Raw genomic sequence first — 20867 nt, forward strand, 5'->3', positions numbered from 1 at the left:
ACTGTTCCCTCTCGGACCCCTCCCCCACACACAGCATCACAACGCAGCCACGTGGGTTGCCCTGCCCTGGTGAACACCTAAGGCTCTGCCCCTTACTGCGTAACAGGTGTGCTGAGACAAAAAAAAAATATGGTCCAAATGAAAGAACAGATTAAAGCCCCAGAAAAAATACAACTAAGTGATGAAGAGACAGCCAACCTATCAGATACAGAGTTCAAAACACTGGTAATCAGAATGCTCACAGAACTGGTTGAGTATGGTCCCAAAATAGAGGAAAAAGTGAAGACTATTATAAGTGAGATAAAGGAAAATGTACAGGGAACCAACAGTGACGGGAAGGAAACTGGGACTCAAAATCAATGATTTGGAGCAGAAGGAAAAAATAAACATTCAACCAGAACAGAATGAAAAACAAGAATTCAAAAAAATGAGGAGAGGCTTAGGAACCTCTGGGACAACTTTAAACATTCCAACATCCAAATCATAGGGGTGCCAGAAGGAGGAGAGGAAGAGCAAGAAATGGAAAACTTATTTGAAAACATAATGAAGGAGAACTTCCCCAAAATGGCAAAGGAAATAAACTTCCAGGAAGTCCAGGAAGCTCTGAAAGTCCCAAAGAAATTGGACCCAAGGAAGTACACACCAAGGCACATCATAATTACATTAGCCAAGATGAAAGATAAGGAGAGAATCTTAAAATCAGCAGGAGAAAAGGAGAGAGTTACCTACAAAGGAGTTCCCATAAGACACTCACCTCATTTCTCAAAAGAAACCTTGCAGGCAAGAAGAGGCTGGAAAGAAGTATTTGAAGTCATGAAAGTTAAGGACCTACATCCAAGATGACTCTATCCAGCAAAGCTTTCATTTAAAATGGAAGGGCAGATAAAGTGCTTCCCAGATAAGGTCAAGTTGAAGGAGCTCATCATTACCAAACCCTTATATATGAAATGTTAAAGGGACTTATCTAAGAATAAGATAAAAAATATGAACAGTAAAATGACAACAAATTCACAACTACCAACAACCAAACCTAAAAAATCAAAAACAAACTAAGAAAACAACTAGAACAGGAACAGAATCACAGCAATGGAGATTGGTTGTCAGTGGGGAAGGGGAGGGGAAGAATTGGGGGGACAGGTACAGAGAATAAGAAGCATAATGGTAGCTTCAACATAGACAGGGGGAGGGTAAGAATAGTATGGGAAATGTAGAAGCCAAAGAACTTATATGTATGACCGATGGACATGAACTAAGGTGGGGGAATGTGGGTGGTAGAGGGGTGCAGGGTGGAGGGGAATAAAGGGGGGAAATGCAACAACTGTAATTGCATAATCAATAAAATATATTTTTTTAAAAGGCCTTGAGTTCGGGCTCGAAGTCCAGTGAGTGGGGGTGACAGCTGTGTAAAATTACCACAAATCCTAGCAAGTGTTACTTGTAGGAGCAGAAAATGTGCAATTGGATCCTGTCTCAGGTTCCTGTGGCTGCCATAACAAAGCACCACACACCGGGTGGCTGGAAGCAACAGAAACTCATTCCCTCTGAGTCTGGAGCCCCAACGGCTGGAATCAAGACCACCCTTGGGTCTGCGCTTCCTCTGGAGGCTCAGGAGCAGAACCTGTCCCTGCCTCTTCCAGCTTCCAGCGGCTCCAGGGGTTCCCTGGCTTGTGGCCACCCCCCTCCGACCCCAGCCTCCATCTCCACAGCAGCTCCTCCTCTGTGCCCGTTTCTCCCAGGGATGCTTGTCAGTGGATTGAGTGCCATCCGGGAATCCCGGGTGACCTCGTCTCAAGAGCCATAACTTAATTACATCTGCGGAGACTCCAAGTAAGATCACCTTCGCCGATTCCTGTGACTTGGACACGGACGTAGCTTCTGGGCCACCCTTCAACCCACGACAGGTCTCTAAGTAACAAATGACTGAGGCTCTGTGAGCACACCTTCAAAGGGAAGGTGGCCTCAGAGCACTTTACGGGTGTTATCTCATTTAACCCCCCAGCACGGGGGGAGGTGGGCAGCCCTCTCCCCCCTGGCAGGGACAGGTGGAAGACGAGGACAAGGCCAGATGTGACTCGGAACAACTGCCCTGGCTGGGGTACAGAGAATGGGGGGGGTGAGAGCTCGGGCAGGGTCAAGGGCAATTCCCGAGATGGGAGAGGTGGGGAGGAGCAGCTCCTGGGATGCTACGTGGTCTTGATCTGCATTGAGGGATCGGCAGCGCCCATCTCGAAGTGTCTCCAGGTTCACCCCCGCCCCAGAGGTCTCTTAGCCTCGCTCTCCTGGGCATTGGTGACTCTCCGCCCGTGAGAAGGACCACGGAGGTGGAAACCCCATCTCCTCCTGACCTGAGCTTCTCCCAGCCCCCTCTTGTTTTTCTAAAATCTTTTTCTACTCCTCCTTATACCCAGCAGGCTGGGGAGAATCTCGTTAGCACACATTTCTATGGCGCCTCTTCCCAGAGGGCCCTTGGTTTGAGTGCCTTTGGAGACGCGCCATTTCCGCGGAGCCTTGCGATTACTCAGCACTCACATGTTGCTTCACGCTCCTTGGGCGTGTTTCTTCCTCCCCCCCAATCTGACCTGTCTTGGCTGCAGCTTCCCCATCTGGGCTGACACAGAACGATGTTTCGAGCCTCAGCTCTGACCTCCAGGGAGCGGCGGTTCTGCAGGCTTCACTGGCTATCGATTGGCGTGGAGCCCGCCAGCGCAGCGTCCCGGTGGTTCGAGAAGCGGTCACTGGCCAGAGGGAGCCTCCCGAGGATTCCTGCTCGAGCTGGGCTGGTCAGAGCGCCTGGAACCCACCCTCCCTCGGCTTCTCCCCAGCTGTGGGATCGGGAGCAAGTTACCTCCTGTCTCTGAGCCCTAGATTTTCATCTCACCTGTGAAACGGGGGCAGAGTAGAGGGCACAGACCCAGAAACCCGCCCAGCCCAGGCACCCAGAGCCTGGATGGGGGCTTCCCTGTGCCCAAGGGCGGTGAGGCAGGCACAGGCCCGTGCGGACGGGCGCGGCAGCTGGAGATGGGGGAGGAGGCGGGGAGGCCAGAGGTGGGCCTGCAAGGGCAAGGCAAGTGCTGTGTGTGCACACTCACACTCATCACACATGCTCACACATTGACGCGTGCTTACTCACAGGATCAGACGCATTGCACACACGCTCAAGCACACACAGATCACACTCACATGCACTCTCACATATTTGCAAACTTAATACAAAACACACAACACCCTCACGAACTCACATATACTCTCACGCACACGTGCCCCTCCTCACACGTACATGCTTATACATGCTCACGCACACACACAGTGGCCCAACGAGCAACAGGCAGAGTCAGGAAGACCTGAACCTGGAGGCAGAAGCATGGAGAGACACAGAGATGGACAGAGAGAGACCAAGGCATGGACGACAGGCTGACGACATCAGAGAGGGAAATGGCAGTGGAACCCTGAGAGGTTCCCGGATGTAACCACGGAGAGGGCCCCGGGGAGACGGCTCCCCAGCCCGGCCCTGTGCGTGTCGGGAACAGCCAGGGCTGCTCGGGGGTCCAGCGGTGAGGGGAGTGGTAACTCCCACTTGACTTGTCCCCTGGGGATTTGCCAACCATTTTGGTTCCCACAATCCCCCCTTCCTCCCAATGGCTCTGCCAGGGCTTGGTGCTATGTCGTCACACCACAAACACACTGAGGTCTGGGGACGCTGGATCATCTGTCCGTGGCCCCGAGGAACTTCAAGGGCAGCGCAAAGGCTGGGTTTTCCACTAATGAGGGCTGGCTCTTTCTCCTGTGCCACATGTCTCTCTCCTCCAGGTGACACAACCCACACCTCTGGCCCTGCATGGGACACTTGCGTGTCCTGTGCCACAGCCTCTCACACTCACTGAGTGTGCGTCTACTCTCACTGCTGCAGGTGCACCCTGAGGGCAGCTTGCCTCTCCGCCCGGGTACCCCTGGTTCTGCTTCCCTGACCTGCACACACCTGGGAGTACGCAGGAGCGGACACCCCAACTGGTGACCCTTCGCCAGTGGGGGGAGGGAAGCAGGCGGGTGAATACTCCCCTCTTCTAACTCCAGTGGAAAACTTAGAGGTGGCTTCTGCAGGGCCCCTCGGAGGGTCCCAGCGGGGTGACTCCCCACTGCCCCCCCCAGTGACTGCTCCCTCTCACACCTTGTGTTTGACGGCTTTCCTGCCATCTTTCCCCAGGAATCACTTGCCCAATTAAGCTGCTTGCAGGGACCCCCATCTCAGGCTGTCTCAGGCTGCGTTTTCAGCTGCAGCCCCAAGCCGGGGGCTCTCCCGGGGCCAGCACCAGGGGAGCCAACGATCCTCGCTCCTCCTACTTCTCTTCCCCCAGGACACCAGGGCTCTGCTCCGGTCTATTGTTTGCTGGATTCAGGAGCCACCACATTTCCCCAAGGGGGCAAATCACTCTTGTTTATCCAGTAGCTGCTAATTGTCAGCAATCATCTCTAGGCTCAAACCAGACAAACAAAAGATGCCTCCGGCCAAGAGGTATCCTAGCCACGCAGAGTAGGGTAGGGATAGACAGCAAGGGGGTCAGGGTGCCCTCCAGGCTTCTACCCAAACCCGTGATTCTGTGTCCACTGTAGGACACAAGTCACAGGCAAGTCACCCGAGTGGCCACTCACAGTCCTGGGTTGCGTGGGTGCGTGCACGTGTGTGTTTTGAAGTAGATTTATTTCTTTTTTTCATTTTAGAGAAGGGGAAGGGAGGGAGAGAAGCGGCAATGTGAGAGAGAAACTTTGATCGGTTTCCTCTCTCATGCCCTGACGGAGGACCGAACCCGCAACCCAGGCTTGTGCCCTGACTAGGAATCGAACTGGCAACCTCTTGCTTTGCAGGATGATGCCAGAGCAACTGAGCCACATGGGCCAGGGTATATTTATTGTATGTTTTGATTGCAAAAGCAATGCCTGCCAATCGTCCAGATTACCACAATAAAAAAATGTGTAGCTTTTCTCTTGGTTGTGGTTATTTTTAATGGGCCCTGGGCCGGGACATTTCAACATCGGTGAGGCCTGTCGGTCCCCTCCGGGACAGCCAGTGCACAGGTAGAGGGCCATTTCTTCTTCGGGCAGTCGTCCACTCACTCAGTGACCGTTCTGAGGACCTGTTAGGGGCCGGGGACCGGAGAAGCAGCTGTGAGTGAGACAGATGAGGCGCCTGTGCCTGGCTGCCTGTCTCCCATCAGTTGTGTTTCCCCTGATCTCCTCTGTGGACCAGACCTTGAGTGGCTCTCTTGCTCTGGAACATTTGCTCAGTAGACTCCGGCTTCCAGCATAAGGCGCAGGGAGGGCTGCAGCGATCCTGAGGGGCTTCCCACATCCACGAGGAGGGGCCGTGGTCACAGCCCAGAGTGCATCTCGGGGGCGGGAATGTGCTGTGCTGGGCACTGATCTGTTGTTGAGCCTTTGTCGGGAGCCTCCGGTCACCCGATCAGATCCTTTCCTCCAGGCCTGAAAGGCCCCGTTCCAGGCCCCCTCTGGCTGCCCCGCCCATGCCCCCAGACAGCTGAGAGCCTGAGAGCCCGTCGGTCTTGTCGGCGGATCTGCGGCCCAGCAGAGCTGGCAGGCGTGCTGGGCGCAGGGACTGGGTGGCTCCTGTGGTCTTCCTGGATGCCTGGCCAGGCGGGTGTGCAGTGGGTGCCCTGAGGGTGGGCCTGGGGAGCAGGTGCCCGCAGCAGGGACAGGAGGCTTGTGGAAGGGCAGGGACTGAAGCAGGGAGGCTGGTGGTCAGGGCAGGAGATCCGGGCTCTCACTGGGTATCTGTGTGTGGGGCACTCTCCTTCACAGTGCGGAGGACCAAGGGGGGAGGGTGGGGGATGGTGGAAGACCCAGCAGGACACCCATGGGGCCGGGAGCTCAGGGTTGGCATGGGTGCCAGGAAAGGGAGAGAACCTCACAGTGGGTCAAAGTGGACACCCCTTGGGCTCAAACTGTTTATCAGCTCTTTTCCTTTTATTAATACATGCCCCTTTGTTAAACATAAAATCATGCCTCCTTTACCATCACGTAACGATTCAGAATAAACGTTTGGGCTCCAGACGAATTAAAACAATGGGAAAGGTGCTGCTTTGTTTAAATGGTCCTCCTCCCAGGTCTGAGGTTCTGTCCCCCACGTCTGGAGTCGAAGCCCTGACCAGTCTGGGCTGAGGCGGACAGCTTTCCGGAATGGGTGTGAGGGGCTGGTGGGAACAGCCGCCGGACAATCCATGCTCCGAGGGTCTGTTCCCGCAGGGCCGGGAGCTGGAGCTGCTGCCTGAGGTCCTGAGTGGGCACTCACGGGCGCTCCCAGCCGCACCTCCATCCACAGTCTGGATGGCTGAGTCTCTCCCCGCTCCGACCCAGGGCAGCCCACCCCCTACCGTCACTGGCCGTCCTCAGCAACCTCCTGCCCCTCCTACAGGCTTTTGTTCGCAAACAGCCCATCTCCTTCCTTTCCCTTTATCTAAATTCCTATAGTCTGCGGTGGGCCAAGTGTCCGGTCAAAGCCAAGGAAAGTAATTTATACTAAGGGGTAAGAGACGGATAGGCTTAACCACTCAAAGGAGCATCTGAGTGTTGAAGGAGAGTATGTAAATTAAAACACATCTCGAACAGGTGGAATGTGCACGGGAGATCTTCTTGCAGCACGGTCTTTTCCAGGTCCACGTGCCCACAGGAACGTGGCTCGGCCGTGGGCGCGTCTGCGGAAACTTCAGGCCCGGAGCTCGGGCGTTTGGACGCCAGAGTGGGCGGGGACACAGGCCCGGCACGCCAGGCCATCCCGAAACCTCAGCCCCGGCCCCTCGGCGCCCGGAAGGAAGCTGCTGCGGAGGAGGGGGCTGCGGGGGTGCCCCGAGCGCGCCTCACCTGCAGGAGGGCACGGCCGGGGCTTTTATCCTCCGAGAGCAGGCCCGCAGGGGAGGGCGCGGGTTCGCCCATCCTTCCCGCCCGCCGCCCACCCGGGCGCTCCCTCGCAGCGGTCGCCGCCAGCTCGCCGCCCGGTGCTAGAGCGCAGGGCCACCGGGGCCCCTCCAACTCGGGCCCCGCGCTCCTTCCCACCCTTCTCCTTCCCCGCGCGGGTCCCGGGCCTGGCGCCTGGCGCCTCGCCCACACCCCCAAGTCCCGGACGCGCTCGCCGAGAGGGCGGCGACTGAGGGGAGGGAGGGGCGCCGCCCGCCTCCGGGGGCCTGGAGCGCGCGTGGCCCCGGAGCCGCCCGCGCCGCGCGGGGACTCACAGAGCAGCGCGCCGCGCCCGGACTCGGCTGGCTCCGCTCGGCGCGGGCGGCAGAGGATGCTGGCGGGCTTCCTCGGCCTCAGCCCGCGCTCCCGCCGGGGAGGGCCCCGCGTGCGCCCCTAGCAGTGCCGCCGCCGCCGCGACCGCAGCGGGGACCGGAGGAAGGGGTCCGGCCGCGCCGCGCACGCCGGCTCCGGCCCGCGACCCTCAACCCTAGAGGCGGGCACCCCGAATTTTCCAGTCCCCGTCGCCGCCTCCTCTTCCTTCCTCCCGCGGCCAGGAGCCTGTGGATGCTGAGAGGCAGCCCTGAGCCTCTCCCGGCGGGATCCGGGGCCTGACCGCGGGGCGGTCGCGCTGTGGCCGGGGGCCGTGGGGCTGGCGGGGCGGCGCGGCTGCGCGAGGAGCAGCCCCCAGGCGCGCTGAGCCTTCTGCCCCGCCCGCCGCACGCGTGACCCGGCCCCGCAGCCTCGCGGGCCACGCGGCTCCCGAGTTCCCGCACAGGTAAGCTGAGCGCAGGGGTAGGGCCGGCCTTCCGGGGGGCACACGGTGCCCGGAGGTGGGGAGTCGGCGTCGCCAGTCGGAGGGCCGGGTGGGGAAAGGAAGTAAACACAGGGAAGGTTCAGGAATCCCCAGGGTGGCTCGGCTTCTTTCTGGCACGCGTGGGCCTGGAGGGGGTTTAAGTGAGGAAGTCAGGGGCTGCGAGGAGGGAGGACGCGGCGAAGAGACCACAGGTGCGCGGGATGGAGAGGCGGCCAGGCCGCTCGGCGAGCCAGAGCAGGACCCCGGGTGTTGCCTGGACCAAGGGCGTGTGCTCGGCGTGGCGGGGGTGGCGGGAGCGGGCCGGGCCCCACAGCCCCTCGCAGCCGCAGCTCTTTCGTGAGCGGCGGGCGGGCCACAGAGAAAGCACAGGTGGGCAGGAAGAGCTGCCGCCACTTAGAGGTGTCTTTTAAGTTCCAGATGATCGGCGCTTGCTGTGCCCTGGAGACCCGCCCTGCGTTCCTGCCCGCGGGGGCCGGCTCCGAGCCTTCCCCAGGTCTCCGAGAGCCCTGCTAGTGGTGGCCCGTTCCAGAGCCCTTCTTCCGCCCCCGGTGCCCATCTCCAGGGCCAGGAGCGGCAGGCACCAGCGAGGATGCCGAGGAACCAGGGCTTCTCCGACCCCGAGTACTCGGCCGAGTACTCGGCGGAGTACTCCGTCAGCCTGCCCTCTGACCCGGGCCGCGGGATGGGCCGGAGCCACGAGATCTCCGTGCGGAACTCGGGGTCCTGCCTCTGCCTGCCTCGCTTCATGCGGCTGACCTTCGTGCCCGAGTCCCTGGAGAACCTGTACCAGACCTACTTCAAGAGGCAGCGCCACGAGACCCTGCTGGTGCTGGTGGTCTTCGCCGCCCTCTTCGACTGCTACGTGGTGGTCGTGTGCGCGGCGGTCTTCTCCGCGGACAAGCTGGCTCCCCTGGTGGTGGCCGGGGTGGGGCTGGTGCTGGACATCATCCTCTTCGTGCTCTGCAAGAAGGGGCTGCTGCCGGACCGCGTCACGCGGAAAGTGGTGCCCTACCTGCTGTGGCTGCTGATCACAGCGCAGGTCTTCTCGTACCTGGGCCTGAACTTCGCCGGCGCCCACGCGGCCAGCGACACGGTGGGCTGGCAGGCCTTCTTCGTCTTCTCCTTCTTCATCACGCTGCCCCTCAGCCTCAGCCCCATCGTCGCCGTCTCCGTGGTCTCCTGTGTCATGCACACGCTCGTGTTGGGCGTCACCGTGGCCCAGCAGCAGCAGCAGGACGGGCTGAAGGGGGTGCAACTGCTGAGAGAGGTGAGTCCCACCTTCCCCTTCCGCGTTACCCCGGGGCTTCCCCTCCCACCAGCTTGCGGCCCAAGTGGTACCTGTGTGGAAGGTGGGGGCTGCATTGGTGTTTTATGTTTTTGTTTGGGGGGTTTTTGGTTCATAATGTGTCCTGGGGGCTTCCGCACTCTCAGCTGCCTGTGCCGGAAGGACCACCCTTCTCTCAACCCCTGGCCTTGCACCAGGGTTTGCCTGTAGGGACTGAAGGATGTCAGGACATGGAGCCTCAGAGCCACCCTGTCACCTGTGCGCAGCTCCACTGGGTGGCAGGAAGGCCCGCCTGGTCTGGTCTGGAGGCAGCCTTGTCCTGGCCCTTCCTTCTCACGGACCTCCGCCAGGAAGACCTCTTTTGGGGGGAGAGGCTCCCTCCGTGTCTGGTCTCTAGCCTGGCACTGGCTAGCTTTGGCAAGTGACGGACTTGGGGGGACTCCGCGCCCCTCTGAGCGTCTGCCTGTGCAGTGGGGTTGTTGTCGAGGTGGCCCTGGGACACATGGAGGGCCAGAGAGGGGAGGGAGGATCGTCACAGATCCCAGCCTGCGGCTGAGAGCACGGTGCCAGTTGGATTATGGGGGCAGTTGGATTATGGGGGGAGTGGAGGTCTCCCGCAGAAGTGGTGTGGGGACACACACGGGGACGGGGTGCCGGCCACCGTGGTGGAGGGCCTGCCAGTTCTGGAGGGTGCCTGGGCTGTGGGAAGAGTGGACTTTCAGCCTCAGCTGGGCTAATGGGTTCCAAGACCCCAGCTAGGTGCGGGGGAGGGGCTGTGGGGGAGGGGCTGCGGGGACCGGCAGATGGGACTCTCTGCCCTCTGAGCTCGTTATCCGGCGACCCATCTGGGGACTCCACCGGGCTGGGTGTCAGGGGATTCTGCAGTTGTGTGTCCTGCCCGCTGCCTCCTTTTACCCACGGATGGAAAGTGACTGCCCGAGGCCACACGGCTCCTTACGGCCGTCATCTGGCTGGAGGGGCCGTGTCTCCGTTCCATTTTCCAGCTCTGCTGCCAGTGCTCTCCCCGCGGCGTCACGCCGCTGCCTCCATCTCGGCCAGAGCCATTAGCGCTGTCTCCCGGGGTCGAGGGCTGAGTCCCTAGGCGCGCGGCGGTGCTGTCGCTGGTTGATGCAAGAACCCTGTGGGGCCGTCCCATCGCCTCCTTGTTGCTTAGAGGAAAACACACGTTTTCCTCGGGTTCCTTAACTTTTTCCTAGTTTTGGACCAAGATTCTTCCTGCTTTCCCATTTTGGCTGAAAGTATTGTGCCTCTTGATGCTGCAGGCACACCCACAGGTCCCTTTGGTTTTCCCCCCGTGACATATTCATGTGAGGTGACAGCCTGCCCTTCCTGTCGTGACTTCCGGGTTGGTGGCCATGGCGGCCTCTGCTGGAAGCGGTCTGGGGCAGGAGGGCGAGAGTCATCGCTGTGGGTCTGAGTGTTGAACTCTGAGCCGTTGCCTTGTGACCTGGCGACCCATCGAGGGACTCCACCGGGCTGGGCATCAGTGGCCCTCTCCTCTCTGCCGGGCCCTGGGCTGCGTGCATCTCCTGTACGCTTTGCAGTCCATTAAGGGAGCGAAGCAGACACTCTCCCCAGTGGAGCCCAGAGCCCGAGTCCATGGTTGCTGGCGTTTCTGGGTGTTGCTGAGAAGCAAAAACCCAAACAGAGGAGAAAACAGAAAAGCATAGAAAAATAAGTAAATCAAGAATAACCATGTTAGCATCCCAGGAGAGCATGGCCTTGGCATGGAAGCCGTGCCCTGGGCGTGGCTCTGGGAAGGTGGGGGAGGGGACGCTCAGGGTCCGTGTGGGAGCCTGAGCTATAGAATGCAGGAGGTCCCAGCTGTCGGCGGGCTGTGTTCCAGAAGTTTCTGAGTCACTTGTTTGGGACTAATGTAACTTTTCAAAAGGTGCCTGGGTTCCCAGGCCCGCCCACCAAAGCCTTCCTGAAGTCACGGTGTCCCTGCATTTGGTCTCTGTGGGCACAGGACAGACTGAGCCCCGTGTGGCCCTGTGCTGCTGTGGGGAGAAAACCCCTGGATGCGTCCCCTCCAGCTGTGGAATGCAGAGTCATTCCCCTGCTGGCTGCTGCTCCTCTGGGCACATGGTACCCACGGCGGGGGAGGCTGGAGGACAGGGACGTGAGAACGAGGCGGCCAGACGGCCCCATTCCACAGTTGGGGTGACACCAGGAACTTTCTCCAGGCACCAGCATCTCCCTTCTGTGCATTCTCCCGCCTGCAAACTCCCCTCTGCTTTCTCTTCTCCCGTCACCTGTTGGCTGCAGCCAGGGACTCCCCCCGGGTCAGTGGGGGAGGAACTGAGTTTCCCAGTAGAAACAGACACCAGATTTCGGGGGTTTGTGTGTCCTTTCGCTGCTATGGTCACGGGCAGCACTGAAGAAGCATTTCCAGTGCCCAGGTTACCTTCCTGTGCCCCCTACATCCCCCCGAACCGCACTCTTCCCCATGCGGGAGAGACAGAGGCCCAGGGACCTCAGGGCAGCCTGCCCGGGCCCTCCTCACAGGAGGCGGGCAGGTGGGCTCCGACAGAGAGAGCTGTGTCGTCAAGGGATGTGGGGTGGGGTGCGGGCCTGGGGGGTTGCTGGGGCTTCATTTATTGAGTGACTGTCACTGAGCACCAGGTGCGGGCCTTGCAGCCTGCAGGGCCTGGGCATGAGGGGGTCGGATGCTGACAGTGGGAGGCTGTGGTCAAGGAGAGCGTGGCCTGGGGCTGGGTCCCGGGGGGCTCAAGGGGCAGGAGGGGTGAGCTGCAACTGGTGGGGTTCTCCTACCCCCTTCCCCTTGCGTGGGTCCTGGCACCACCAGGCTTTTGAGGGCCCACCTTGCCCCTTACTGCCCCACACTGCCTCTGGGGTGAGTGATGAAGCGGCAGGAGGTTGAGGGCAGGGCCAGGCAGCCCCTGAAGGGAGGGGATGAGGGGAAGACACAGCCAAGACGGTGGGAACGTTCTCCAGGCCAGTGGCTGCTCCTGAGATGCCCACGTGGGCCCAGGTACACCTGTTAGCTCCCCACGGGGCCGTTGAAGGAATGGGTCTGTGGCGAGTCAGGGGTAAGGAACCCCTGGAAAATACAGCTTTATTTTACAGCAGGAAGGCTGTTTGGGCACCTGAAACATCGAGAGGCTGAGGGGTTTCCCAGGGAGCGTGCACAGAATCAAGAGGGAAGAGGGTTCAGGACCCAACACTGGGGAGCAACCTGGTGGGGGTGGGGTCCCCAGCGTGGACATCCCAGGCCCATCCCTGCCTCTGCTTCCCGCCTGGGCTCTTGCTTGTCGCAGGCGGCTGGTGCCTGCCGGGTGGACGGACCACTTGGGAGCAATAGGCAGCCCCGGTCTGACGGTGTTTGCGCCGTTGGTTCTCTTGAGTTGTGGAAACTGAAGACAGGTGGAGGCGCGGTGGGGCCAGGGTGCCGGTGCGGGGCTGGTGCGCTGGGTTCTGCAAGGCGACCCAGGGTGCGGGAGTGCCACTTGGTTAGCTGGTGAGCACGGGGGATAATACAGCAAGAGGCACCTCACATACCATAAAGCACTAGGCAAGTGCTAGATATTTATTTCTTTATTGCTCTTAATCTTGACACACCGTCTCTGATCTTTGAGCTATGAATGAATCAGACCAAGTTTATTTAGTATCCTTTTTTTCACCTCTTTTCTTTGTAACCAGCTGGCTCGTTTTCCCTCATTTTGGAAGCATTATTTTAAGGAAAGTTTTCAGTTATAAAATGCTTTATATGTTGCAGAAACTTTAGAAACAAAAGAAAAAGTGTATCATAATTCTACCGTAACCTTCTTTCTTTTTTTTTTGGTGTGTTCCTTTCTAGTCTTTCCTATGGAAATTGTTACAAAGCTGTGCGTTACCCCTGCTTTTCTCAGCTTTAGATCACAAGCTCTTTGTTTTTGTTGCTTCTCGCACGTGGTGCGGGGACCAAACCGGCACCTCGGGCATGTGCCCTGACCTGGAATTGAACCTGCAGCCCCTTGGGTTCCGGGACGACGCTCCAACTAACTGAGTCACACTGGCCAGGGCGACTGTTTTATATTTTAAATTAGTCTTCACAATGACCATTTTTAATGGCTGCCTAATAATGTGATTTTGACTAAATGTGCTATAATTAACTGTTCCTTTTCTGGAGGACATTGAGTTGCTCTTAATTAATCACGTGTATTTCACGTATTTATATACAACACGGGCCCCTTGCATCTCTCTCCTCCCCTCCCGGCCGCTGTACATCTGATGCCTCTTTCTCCCTCTGATTGTTTTCAGCTGCTTCATCCAGCAAACATTCCTCTTTTTGGTTCCTAAGAAATTTGCCTTGATTAGAATGAAAGCTTGTCTTTACTTTTCCCCTTTCCTCTCTTCAAGAGCATTTTCTTTGTTGTAAACAAAAATAAAATAACGTGTTTCAGAGGAAATCCGAGGGAATTCAGAGGAAATTCAGAGGGTCAAGGGTGGGTCGAGCGGCCCACCCTTGACCCCCCATTCAAAACCCCAGTGCACTCGGACTGGATCTGAACTTGGCCAGATTCCCACGGCTGTGGTTCTCATATCATTCTGAGACGGGCCCTCCTGAATGTCAGTGTCGGCTGAGCCAGACCTGGCAGCGTCAGGCCTGTCCTAGTTCCAGGGTGGGCCGCTCGACTGCCCCTGGGAGGCTGAGGGTTCCCCCCGAGGGGACTGGGCCCTGGGGAATTGGTCCCCCTGGGCACTTCTTAAAAGACTGACCGGTAAGCCCAAGGCTGGGTCACCCGCCTGAGGATGGCAGGTGGACCTCACCCCCTTCTCGGGGAGGGGGCGACTAGGTCTGTTATTGAGTACGCACTGGCGACAAATTCCCAAGAAACCAGATCGGTAATTTCCTGAAGGGGAATCTGAGCCAAGTGCGCCACGTGGGGCTGAGGGTGGTCGTCCCCCCAGGCTGGGGCTGGGAGCCCACCCCGCCGCCCCAAGGGCCCGTTTCCTGGTATTGGAGACTCAGCCAGATGCAGCCTCCCCGACTGCCTGCCGAGAAGTGGCACACATCTCCCCAGCTCTCTGTTTTTCTCAACTCTGGCACGGGATTGCAATCTGTCGGTGCCGTGTTAAGTGCCGTGGAAAACGCATGACCCCCGCCTGAACTGGGGCTGTGGTTGATACGGTGATGTTGGCCTCTGCGGAGACAGGTTTGGGATACGGTCTCTTAACGTCAGTCCGAGGCCTGTCTCAGACCCACTGACCACTCCCTGCAGCTGGAAGCCAGCGAGGGGTCTTTCTGCTTCGGGGATCTGCAAAAGCGCTGGCCGCCTGGTGGCTAGTGTCGGGCTCCCTGCCTGCTCCCCCCTCACCAGCAGCGAGGTCTTAGGGACGTTCTTCCATCCCCCCGTCTCGTCTCTGCCTCTGTGGGGTGGGTTAGTGCCGTGAAGCCACGCCTGGACAGGTGGCCTTGCGGGGCCGGGCCCCATACACAGCTGGCACTGGGAATGCCCGCTGCTCTGGCGGCCACTGTCGCTGCTGTTGTTGTTGTTGGCTCTGGTGAGGAGGGACCTCAGAAGAGCTTGGGCCAACCCCAAGGGAGGGAAGAGCGGTCCCACGTTCCGGATGTCGGAAGGCGCCCTGGGACGACGCCCACGCGTCCCTTCCATGTCTTCTTCGCCGGCCTCCTGGCGTCATTGCCTCGTAAATGTTAGGGGGAGTGTCCTTCTCACGTGAGGAGGACACTCCTCCTGTGAGGACAGAGAACACCTTCGATGCCGACGGTCCCCCCGCCCCATCACGGCATGGCCCCTCACGTAAACTTTTCCCTTTACTCCTTATTGTGGGGGACGGGCTTACGCACAGGGAGCAGGCGGGAGGTCTCCGGAATGACTCGGCTGGGGCGTGCCGGACGTTTTCTCCCGGCAGCGGGTCCGACACGGGAGCTGTGCTGAGCGTCTCTCTGTCACCGCGAATCCAGGGGGCCGAGGGGCTGTGGGATGTGGCCCCTGCTCCCGGGGGGCCTCCTTGTGCTCCTTTTCCCCAGGGCGGGTGGCGCACCGCTCAGGACCCTCATCACTGGGGTGGAGAGGATCACGGCACCCGCTTGCAGGCGGGGCCACGGCCTTCCCGTGGGGTCAGCACGTCCTCTGGCCTCGGCTTCCGTTTCTCCAGGGGCAGGGGGCTCACCTCCCGCCAGAACAGCCCGCCTGGTTCGAAGACTCTTAAAACCAGTTACAATAACACGGACGTGGGTGTTTAAAGCACTTGTTGTGTCATTTAGTCCTCACAGCCGCTCCGGGAGTGGGTCCTCCTGTCCCGGGCAGCACACAGAGGAGGGACCCAGAGCGCACAGGGTGCCCGGGTCACCCAGTGAAGACGCGGGCGGGCCGGTCTCCGGTGCAAGCCTTCCAGGTCCCCATGCAGCGAAAATCCTCTTATCTGATGAGACTGAGGAAGGTAGTCAGTTAATGCAAAAAGTTACTGTGGAAGTGCTCACACACTCAGCTGTGTCCAAACCCGGGACGGTCCTCCCCAAAGAGCGAACCTCACTGTGTGTTTAAAAAGGGGAATGGAAACTGAAGGCTGGGTGGTGGGGAACCAACGCCCCCCAACACGGGGCAGGGAGAGCTGTGGTGCCTTCGGGCCCCCACGGGGCCCTGGGGAGCATATGGGGGCTGATGGAAGTGTCCCGTGTCGTGACGGTGGATGCAGTCACACGGCTGCGAACATTTGTCACCGCTCATCCAAACCCGCACTCGGAGAGGGTGTTTTTAATTGTGTGCAAACTGTAACTCAACAGAGCAGGTTTTTAAAAAAGTCAGTAAAATCCAGGAATCACACCAAAGAATCGCATATACATCCATACATCTGTACGCTTTTCAAGTAACTGTTTCTTTTTTTAAGATTTTATTTATTTATTTTTAGAGAGGGGGGTGAGAAGGAGAAAGAGAGGGAGAGAAACATCAATGTGTGGTTGCCTCTCTCGTGCCCCCTACTGGGGATCTGGCCAGGAACCCAGGCATGTGCTCTGACTGGGAATCAAACCCGCGACACTTTGGTTCACAGGCTTGCGCTCAATCTACTGAGCTATGCCAGCCAGGGCTTCAAGTAACTGGTTTTAATGGAAGGCATTTACCTCCGAGGTCACGTGCTCGTCTTGGGTTGAAGCAGACACTCTGTCTTTCGTGTTGGGGCTCCCCGGGGCCGTCTTTTGTAGTTAGGTTGCGTCGTCTGTCATTTCCGGTTTTCTTCAAGGGGAGGGACCATTAAAAGTCACTTGGAAGTAATCTTGATGGAGAATCCTAGATGTTTATGACTCTTCTCTTCTTGGCTTAATTTTTTACCATTGTCTTGCCAGCTCCTGATTCAACAGTAGTTTCTTTTAGCTACGCACATTTATCAAAAGTTTCTGCCCTGGCTGGCGTAGCTCAGTGGATTGAGAGTGGGCTGCAAACCAAAGTGTCGCAGGTTCGACTCCCAGTCAGGGTACATGCCTGGGTTGCAGGCCATGACCCCCAGCAACCGCACATTGATGTTTCTGTCTCTCTCTCTTTCTCCCTCCCTTCCCTCTCTAACAAATGAATAAATAAAATCTTTAAAAAAAAGTTTCCAAAATATTCGTTTTACTTTTCTTAGAAATAACAGCTGTCCTTATTTCACACTCACATTTTACCTGTTGAGGTCATCTTTAATTAAATTGCGTGACTGTAATACCAAGAAAACCCCAATTGATGCAGCAGGTGTGGCTGACTCCTGGGAGACACTCCAGAGGTCGGAGCAGAAAGGCAGGGGAGCCTTGGCGGGGGTCCTGCTCACCGTGCGTGCGTGCGAGGCCAGTAGGTTTGACAGAGGGGGACAGAGGCCTTGACACCCCCCCCCCACCCCGGAGTATCGGTTTGGAGAGCTCCGGCGCCGTCCCTAGCTCCTCTCCCTTCTCGTCCAGCCCCATCCTGCTGCTTCTCAGCGGCCGTTCCTGGCTCCAGTTTATCCGGACGAAGTAGCACGTCCGCCTCCTGTCTTCCACCCGGCAGCCCTCCCGGGATCTGCGTTCATCCGCCTTGCTCACTCTCCCTTAGTCTCCTTTTCAGCCTAAACTGTCTCGCTTTTCCAAGAAGCCCTCAGGTGGGGCGCTGTCTGGAGCTCGGTCACCCTGGGCACCTCCCCTGGCTGCATGTTGACTCACGGTGCCCGAGAGTCTTCCTCTGTTTTGCATCCTGCCCCTCCCCCCACCTTCTGCCCCAAGAAGATGGACCCTGTCCCTCTGCCTTGTTGCAGACACACATACTGGAGGTATAAACTCTAGAGCTGTAACTTCAGATTTGGTGGGGAGGGTGTCTTCCACCGCTGGGCCTTCGTGAAGCAATTGTCGTGTGCAGAAACACTCAGGTTAATGGGGAGAAGCCCGCTGCTGCCTCGGTGGCAGGCCAGCCCTGTAGGGGCTGGTGGTGGAATGTTCCCTGACCATGCAGGACGTGCTCTGTGAAGCAGTGGGCTGAAGCAGAGGGGCCCCCTTTGCAGGGACCTTTCCAGGTGCTGCTGCTCGTGGCTGGAGGGTGTGCGTGCCTCCCCAGCAGCCTCCCGACCTCGCCGAGCCCCCCACAGCCTGCACACCCTCATGCTGTCTCCCGTCCCCGTGGCTGCTGTGTCCCCGCCGCCATGCCAGAGCAGCCAGGATCAGCAGGATTGTCGAGGCAATTGGAGTCTGACATGTCCCGTTCTTTGCCCGTCGTCTTTTCTCGCAAGGACGCTGTATTTGTTGCTGATGACGTACTGCGTGAAATTCCACCTGTGTGCCTGTTGGTGGACACCTAGTTTCCACCCACCTGCCACTTCGTCCTTCACTCAGCCAACCACAGAGGGCTCTGGCCGCGGACCTGCGCCAGTTGCTGGGTGCCGGGGCCGTGGAGACGAGCAAGTGGGGCCCTGCCTGCAAGGGAGGCCCAGCATGCTTTATGTCGTCCTTAAGGAAAAAACTGTTGTCTGGATATGGGCCGGCCACAGAGCAGTCCCTCCGTACATTTTTGCTGAATGCTGATGTGTGAATGGCGATTAGGTTGAACCACATGAAATTTCCAATTTTTGACCACTTTCAATGTGCAAAACATGGCCATTTCCTTTCATATAATCCCATCTGTTATAAAAGTGACAAATGCACTCGTTACGGAAAGCCTTGAAAATACTAAATAGTATGGAAAAATATGACCTATAATGTTATCCCTTGAGGATACCTACTGTTAACATCCGGCCCCTTTCCACAGGCGGGTGGGAAGATTGGTTTTCTTCTCTATCTTGCAAGTGCTCGTGGTTAGAAATAATTCAACCCAGGCGGCAGTTTAAGGCATAAAAGTGAAAGCCCCCCTACCCCAACCTGCTCCTTTTCCCATAGGCAACTCTTGCCAAGTGTTTGGGGTGCATACTTCCAGAGTGCTTTCTATTAATTTGCATATTTACGTGAATCTAAGCATATTCAGGACTGAGAGGTGATTTATATAAGTTTCCTCCAATCAGCGAAGCGAACCTCTCAGCACTGCCGTCTGCACATTCCTGCCTGGGAACCGGGTATCCTCTCAAGGTGTGCAGGTCACCTGCAGCCCTTTCTTCCTTTAGCCAGGGTCCCACTCCAGGTCCACGCTGGTGGCCTCTCGTGTGCGGCCGTGGCCGCTCCTCGACCTGGGGAGCAGCCAGGCTGGTGGTGAGCCGCTCCCTTAGGTCCCACTGGGCAGGAAGCGCAGGCACAGCCCGGCCCAGCAGCCCGACGGCAGAGGTGGCGGGTGGGCAGACAGCAGCCAGCAGCCCGGCCCTGCCGTTGGGTCTGGCGCCTGCTGCGGCTCTGGCCCGAGTGCGTGGCTTGTTCACTGGGAATCTCGAAGTCGTCTGAGTCACCCACACCAGCTCACAGGGCAGGAGAAAGAAGGAGGCAGAGGGAGGGACGGCAGCCAGGCCAGGGGCGGGACGGCCAGGGCTCCGGGTGGCTCAGTGTCCCCTGCAGGCCTCTGTGGGAGGGCCGGGGCCGCATTTATCCATGTCCCTGCCCAGCGCTGGCGCTTTTTGTGTTTCTGATGTTACCCATTTCGTCGTTATTTTATCAGTGAACGGGAGCTGAGTTCCAGCTCAGCTCTTCCATGGGTGTCCCCCATGGTCTCGGGCAAACACTGGATCTCGCCAAGCATGGTTCCCCTCCACAGGTGTGGAGAGTCGAGGAGCATGTAGCCCAGCAAGTAAGAACCGGGCTCGGGGTCAGACGGGCCAGACGCTGGGGTTCGAGCTGGACCTGCCCCTTGCAGCTCTGTGCTCGTGCTCAGGGTGCGAGCCCGCCCCGTCCTTCAGCACTGAGGCTCTGAGTGAGCCTCCGGAGGTAAAGCTCTGAGGCTGGTGCTGGCCTTGCGAGGTGGCTGTGACGACGATGACCATGCCGGCTCGCACAGGGTTGAGGTGAAGAATGGACTGGACAGTGAGTGAAAGCACTTTGTGGGCCGCAAAGCCCCATTCAAGTGCAAGTGAACTCTTGTTATATGTGTATTGGTAACTATGTAAACCCCCCAAATGTTATCTCCATTGGCTGGTGCCAGGCTGCATGTTGGCTGAGTGGAATTTACAAATCCCATGAGTCAGAGTTTGTATCTAAAAGGATCGTGCTCTTGTGACCCGCTGTCCCCTTCCTGCACTGCTCCTGCCAGGAGGGTCGACCTTGAAGATCCGAGTGTGTCCAGGGAGGATGCTGAGGCCCACAGGGGAAGCGACTTGCCCAAGGCCACACAGTGAGCCGGCGTCAAAGCCTCAGGCTGTATCCTTGCTCTCCTGGGCCCCAGGCCCGTGTTCCTCCAACCCCTAGAGGCGAGGGCTGATAACTTTGGCCACCGCTGGTGTGGTGGGGCAGGGGCCTGGGACAGGTACGGGAAGTAGAGAGGAGACCGGGGGTCTGTTCAGGAGTGTCCCATGGGCGTTGGAGGCGAGTGGTGTTGGGACATGGGGTGACTGGAGGAACCTGTCCAGGCAGGAGGCCGTGGAGTGTGCGGGTGTGTGGGAAGACTGATCGGAAGGGGAGGGGGAGGTGCAGGGGGGACAGGGACCTGGCGTGGGAGCGCTCGCAGGCGACAGCCTGCAGTTCTGTGGCTGAGAGCGTTTCCAGGGTGAGCGGGGGAGGGCCTCCGGCCTCCGACCTGCTGCTGAGCGGCTCCTGGTTGCAGGGGTCACTCTGCTTTTGTTTTCCCGATTGGGGATTCTGTTTGCCTCCCTGGGGACTCTCAGGCCTCCCCAGGCCAGGGCTCTGTTCCCTGAGCCCTGAGGCCGGGAGCTGTGGGGTTTCCTGGGGCAGATTGGGGCACTGATTAATGAAATTATATAGGTTTCAGGGGTACGATTCTATAATACACCATCTGCATTATGTATCCACCACCCCAAGCCAAGTCTCCTCCCACCACCATTTACCCCCCTCCCCCCGCACCCCCTTCCCCTCTGGTCATCACCACACGTCATCCAGAGCTCGAGAGGCTGCACCGATAGGCTAGTCTGGGGGTGAATGCCCTCGGAGGTGACTGCCTCTGGCCCGGACTCGCGGACCTCGTCTGCTGTGTGGCTCATTTTTCCCTTTGGACAAAGGAGAGATGCTGCCTGACTCACTCCTTCTGTGCGCTCAACTTCTCCTTCCGGAAAGCGTCTCAAGGGCACACGTGGATATAATCATCACTGCTCTCCCCATCCCAGAGACGGTGGGGCCAAGGTCCTTCTCCGGGGTCTGAGGGAGGGGGAGGGGCCCGTCCCAAGATGACTGAAGGGACATCCTGATGCCCTCAGGGGGCCACTACGACACACAAGACCTGGGAGAGCACAGAG

The 20867-nt window shown here is 58.4% G+C and overlaps 1 protein-coding gene across 5 annotated transcripts in view; it reads left to right on the top strand.

The window, feature by feature from the left end:
• The first annotated feature begins 6795 nt into the window (after nt 1-6795).
• ADCY3 (adenylate cyclase 3) overlaps nt 6796-20867 on the top strand; it is a 56356-nt gene continuing 42284 nt past the window's right edge. For 4 of the 5 annotated variants that reach the window (XM_045844388.1, XM_045844391.1, XM_045844390.1 and 1 more), the window contains exons 1-2: nt 6796-7738; nt 8189-9044. In XM_045844388.1, the coding sequence (XP_045700344.1) occupies nt 8367-9044 (678 nt within the window). In that variant the 5' untranslated portion in view covers nt 6796-7738; nt 8189-8366. The remainder of the gene's footprint in view (nt 7739-8188; nt 9045-20867) is intronic. The other variant, XM_045844389.1, reaches the window with a different exon arrangement.

The sequence above is a fragment of the Phyllostomus hastatus genome, unplaced genomic scaffold, assembly GCF_019186645.2.
Source record: "Phyllostomus hastatus isolate PE091 unplaced genomic scaffold, TTU_PhHast_1.1 phas_contig_402, whole genome shotgun sequence".
NCBI classification, from domain to species: domain Eukaryota; kingdom Metazoa; phylum Chordata; class Mammalia; order Chiroptera; family Phyllostomidae; genus Phyllostomus; species Phyllostomus hastatus.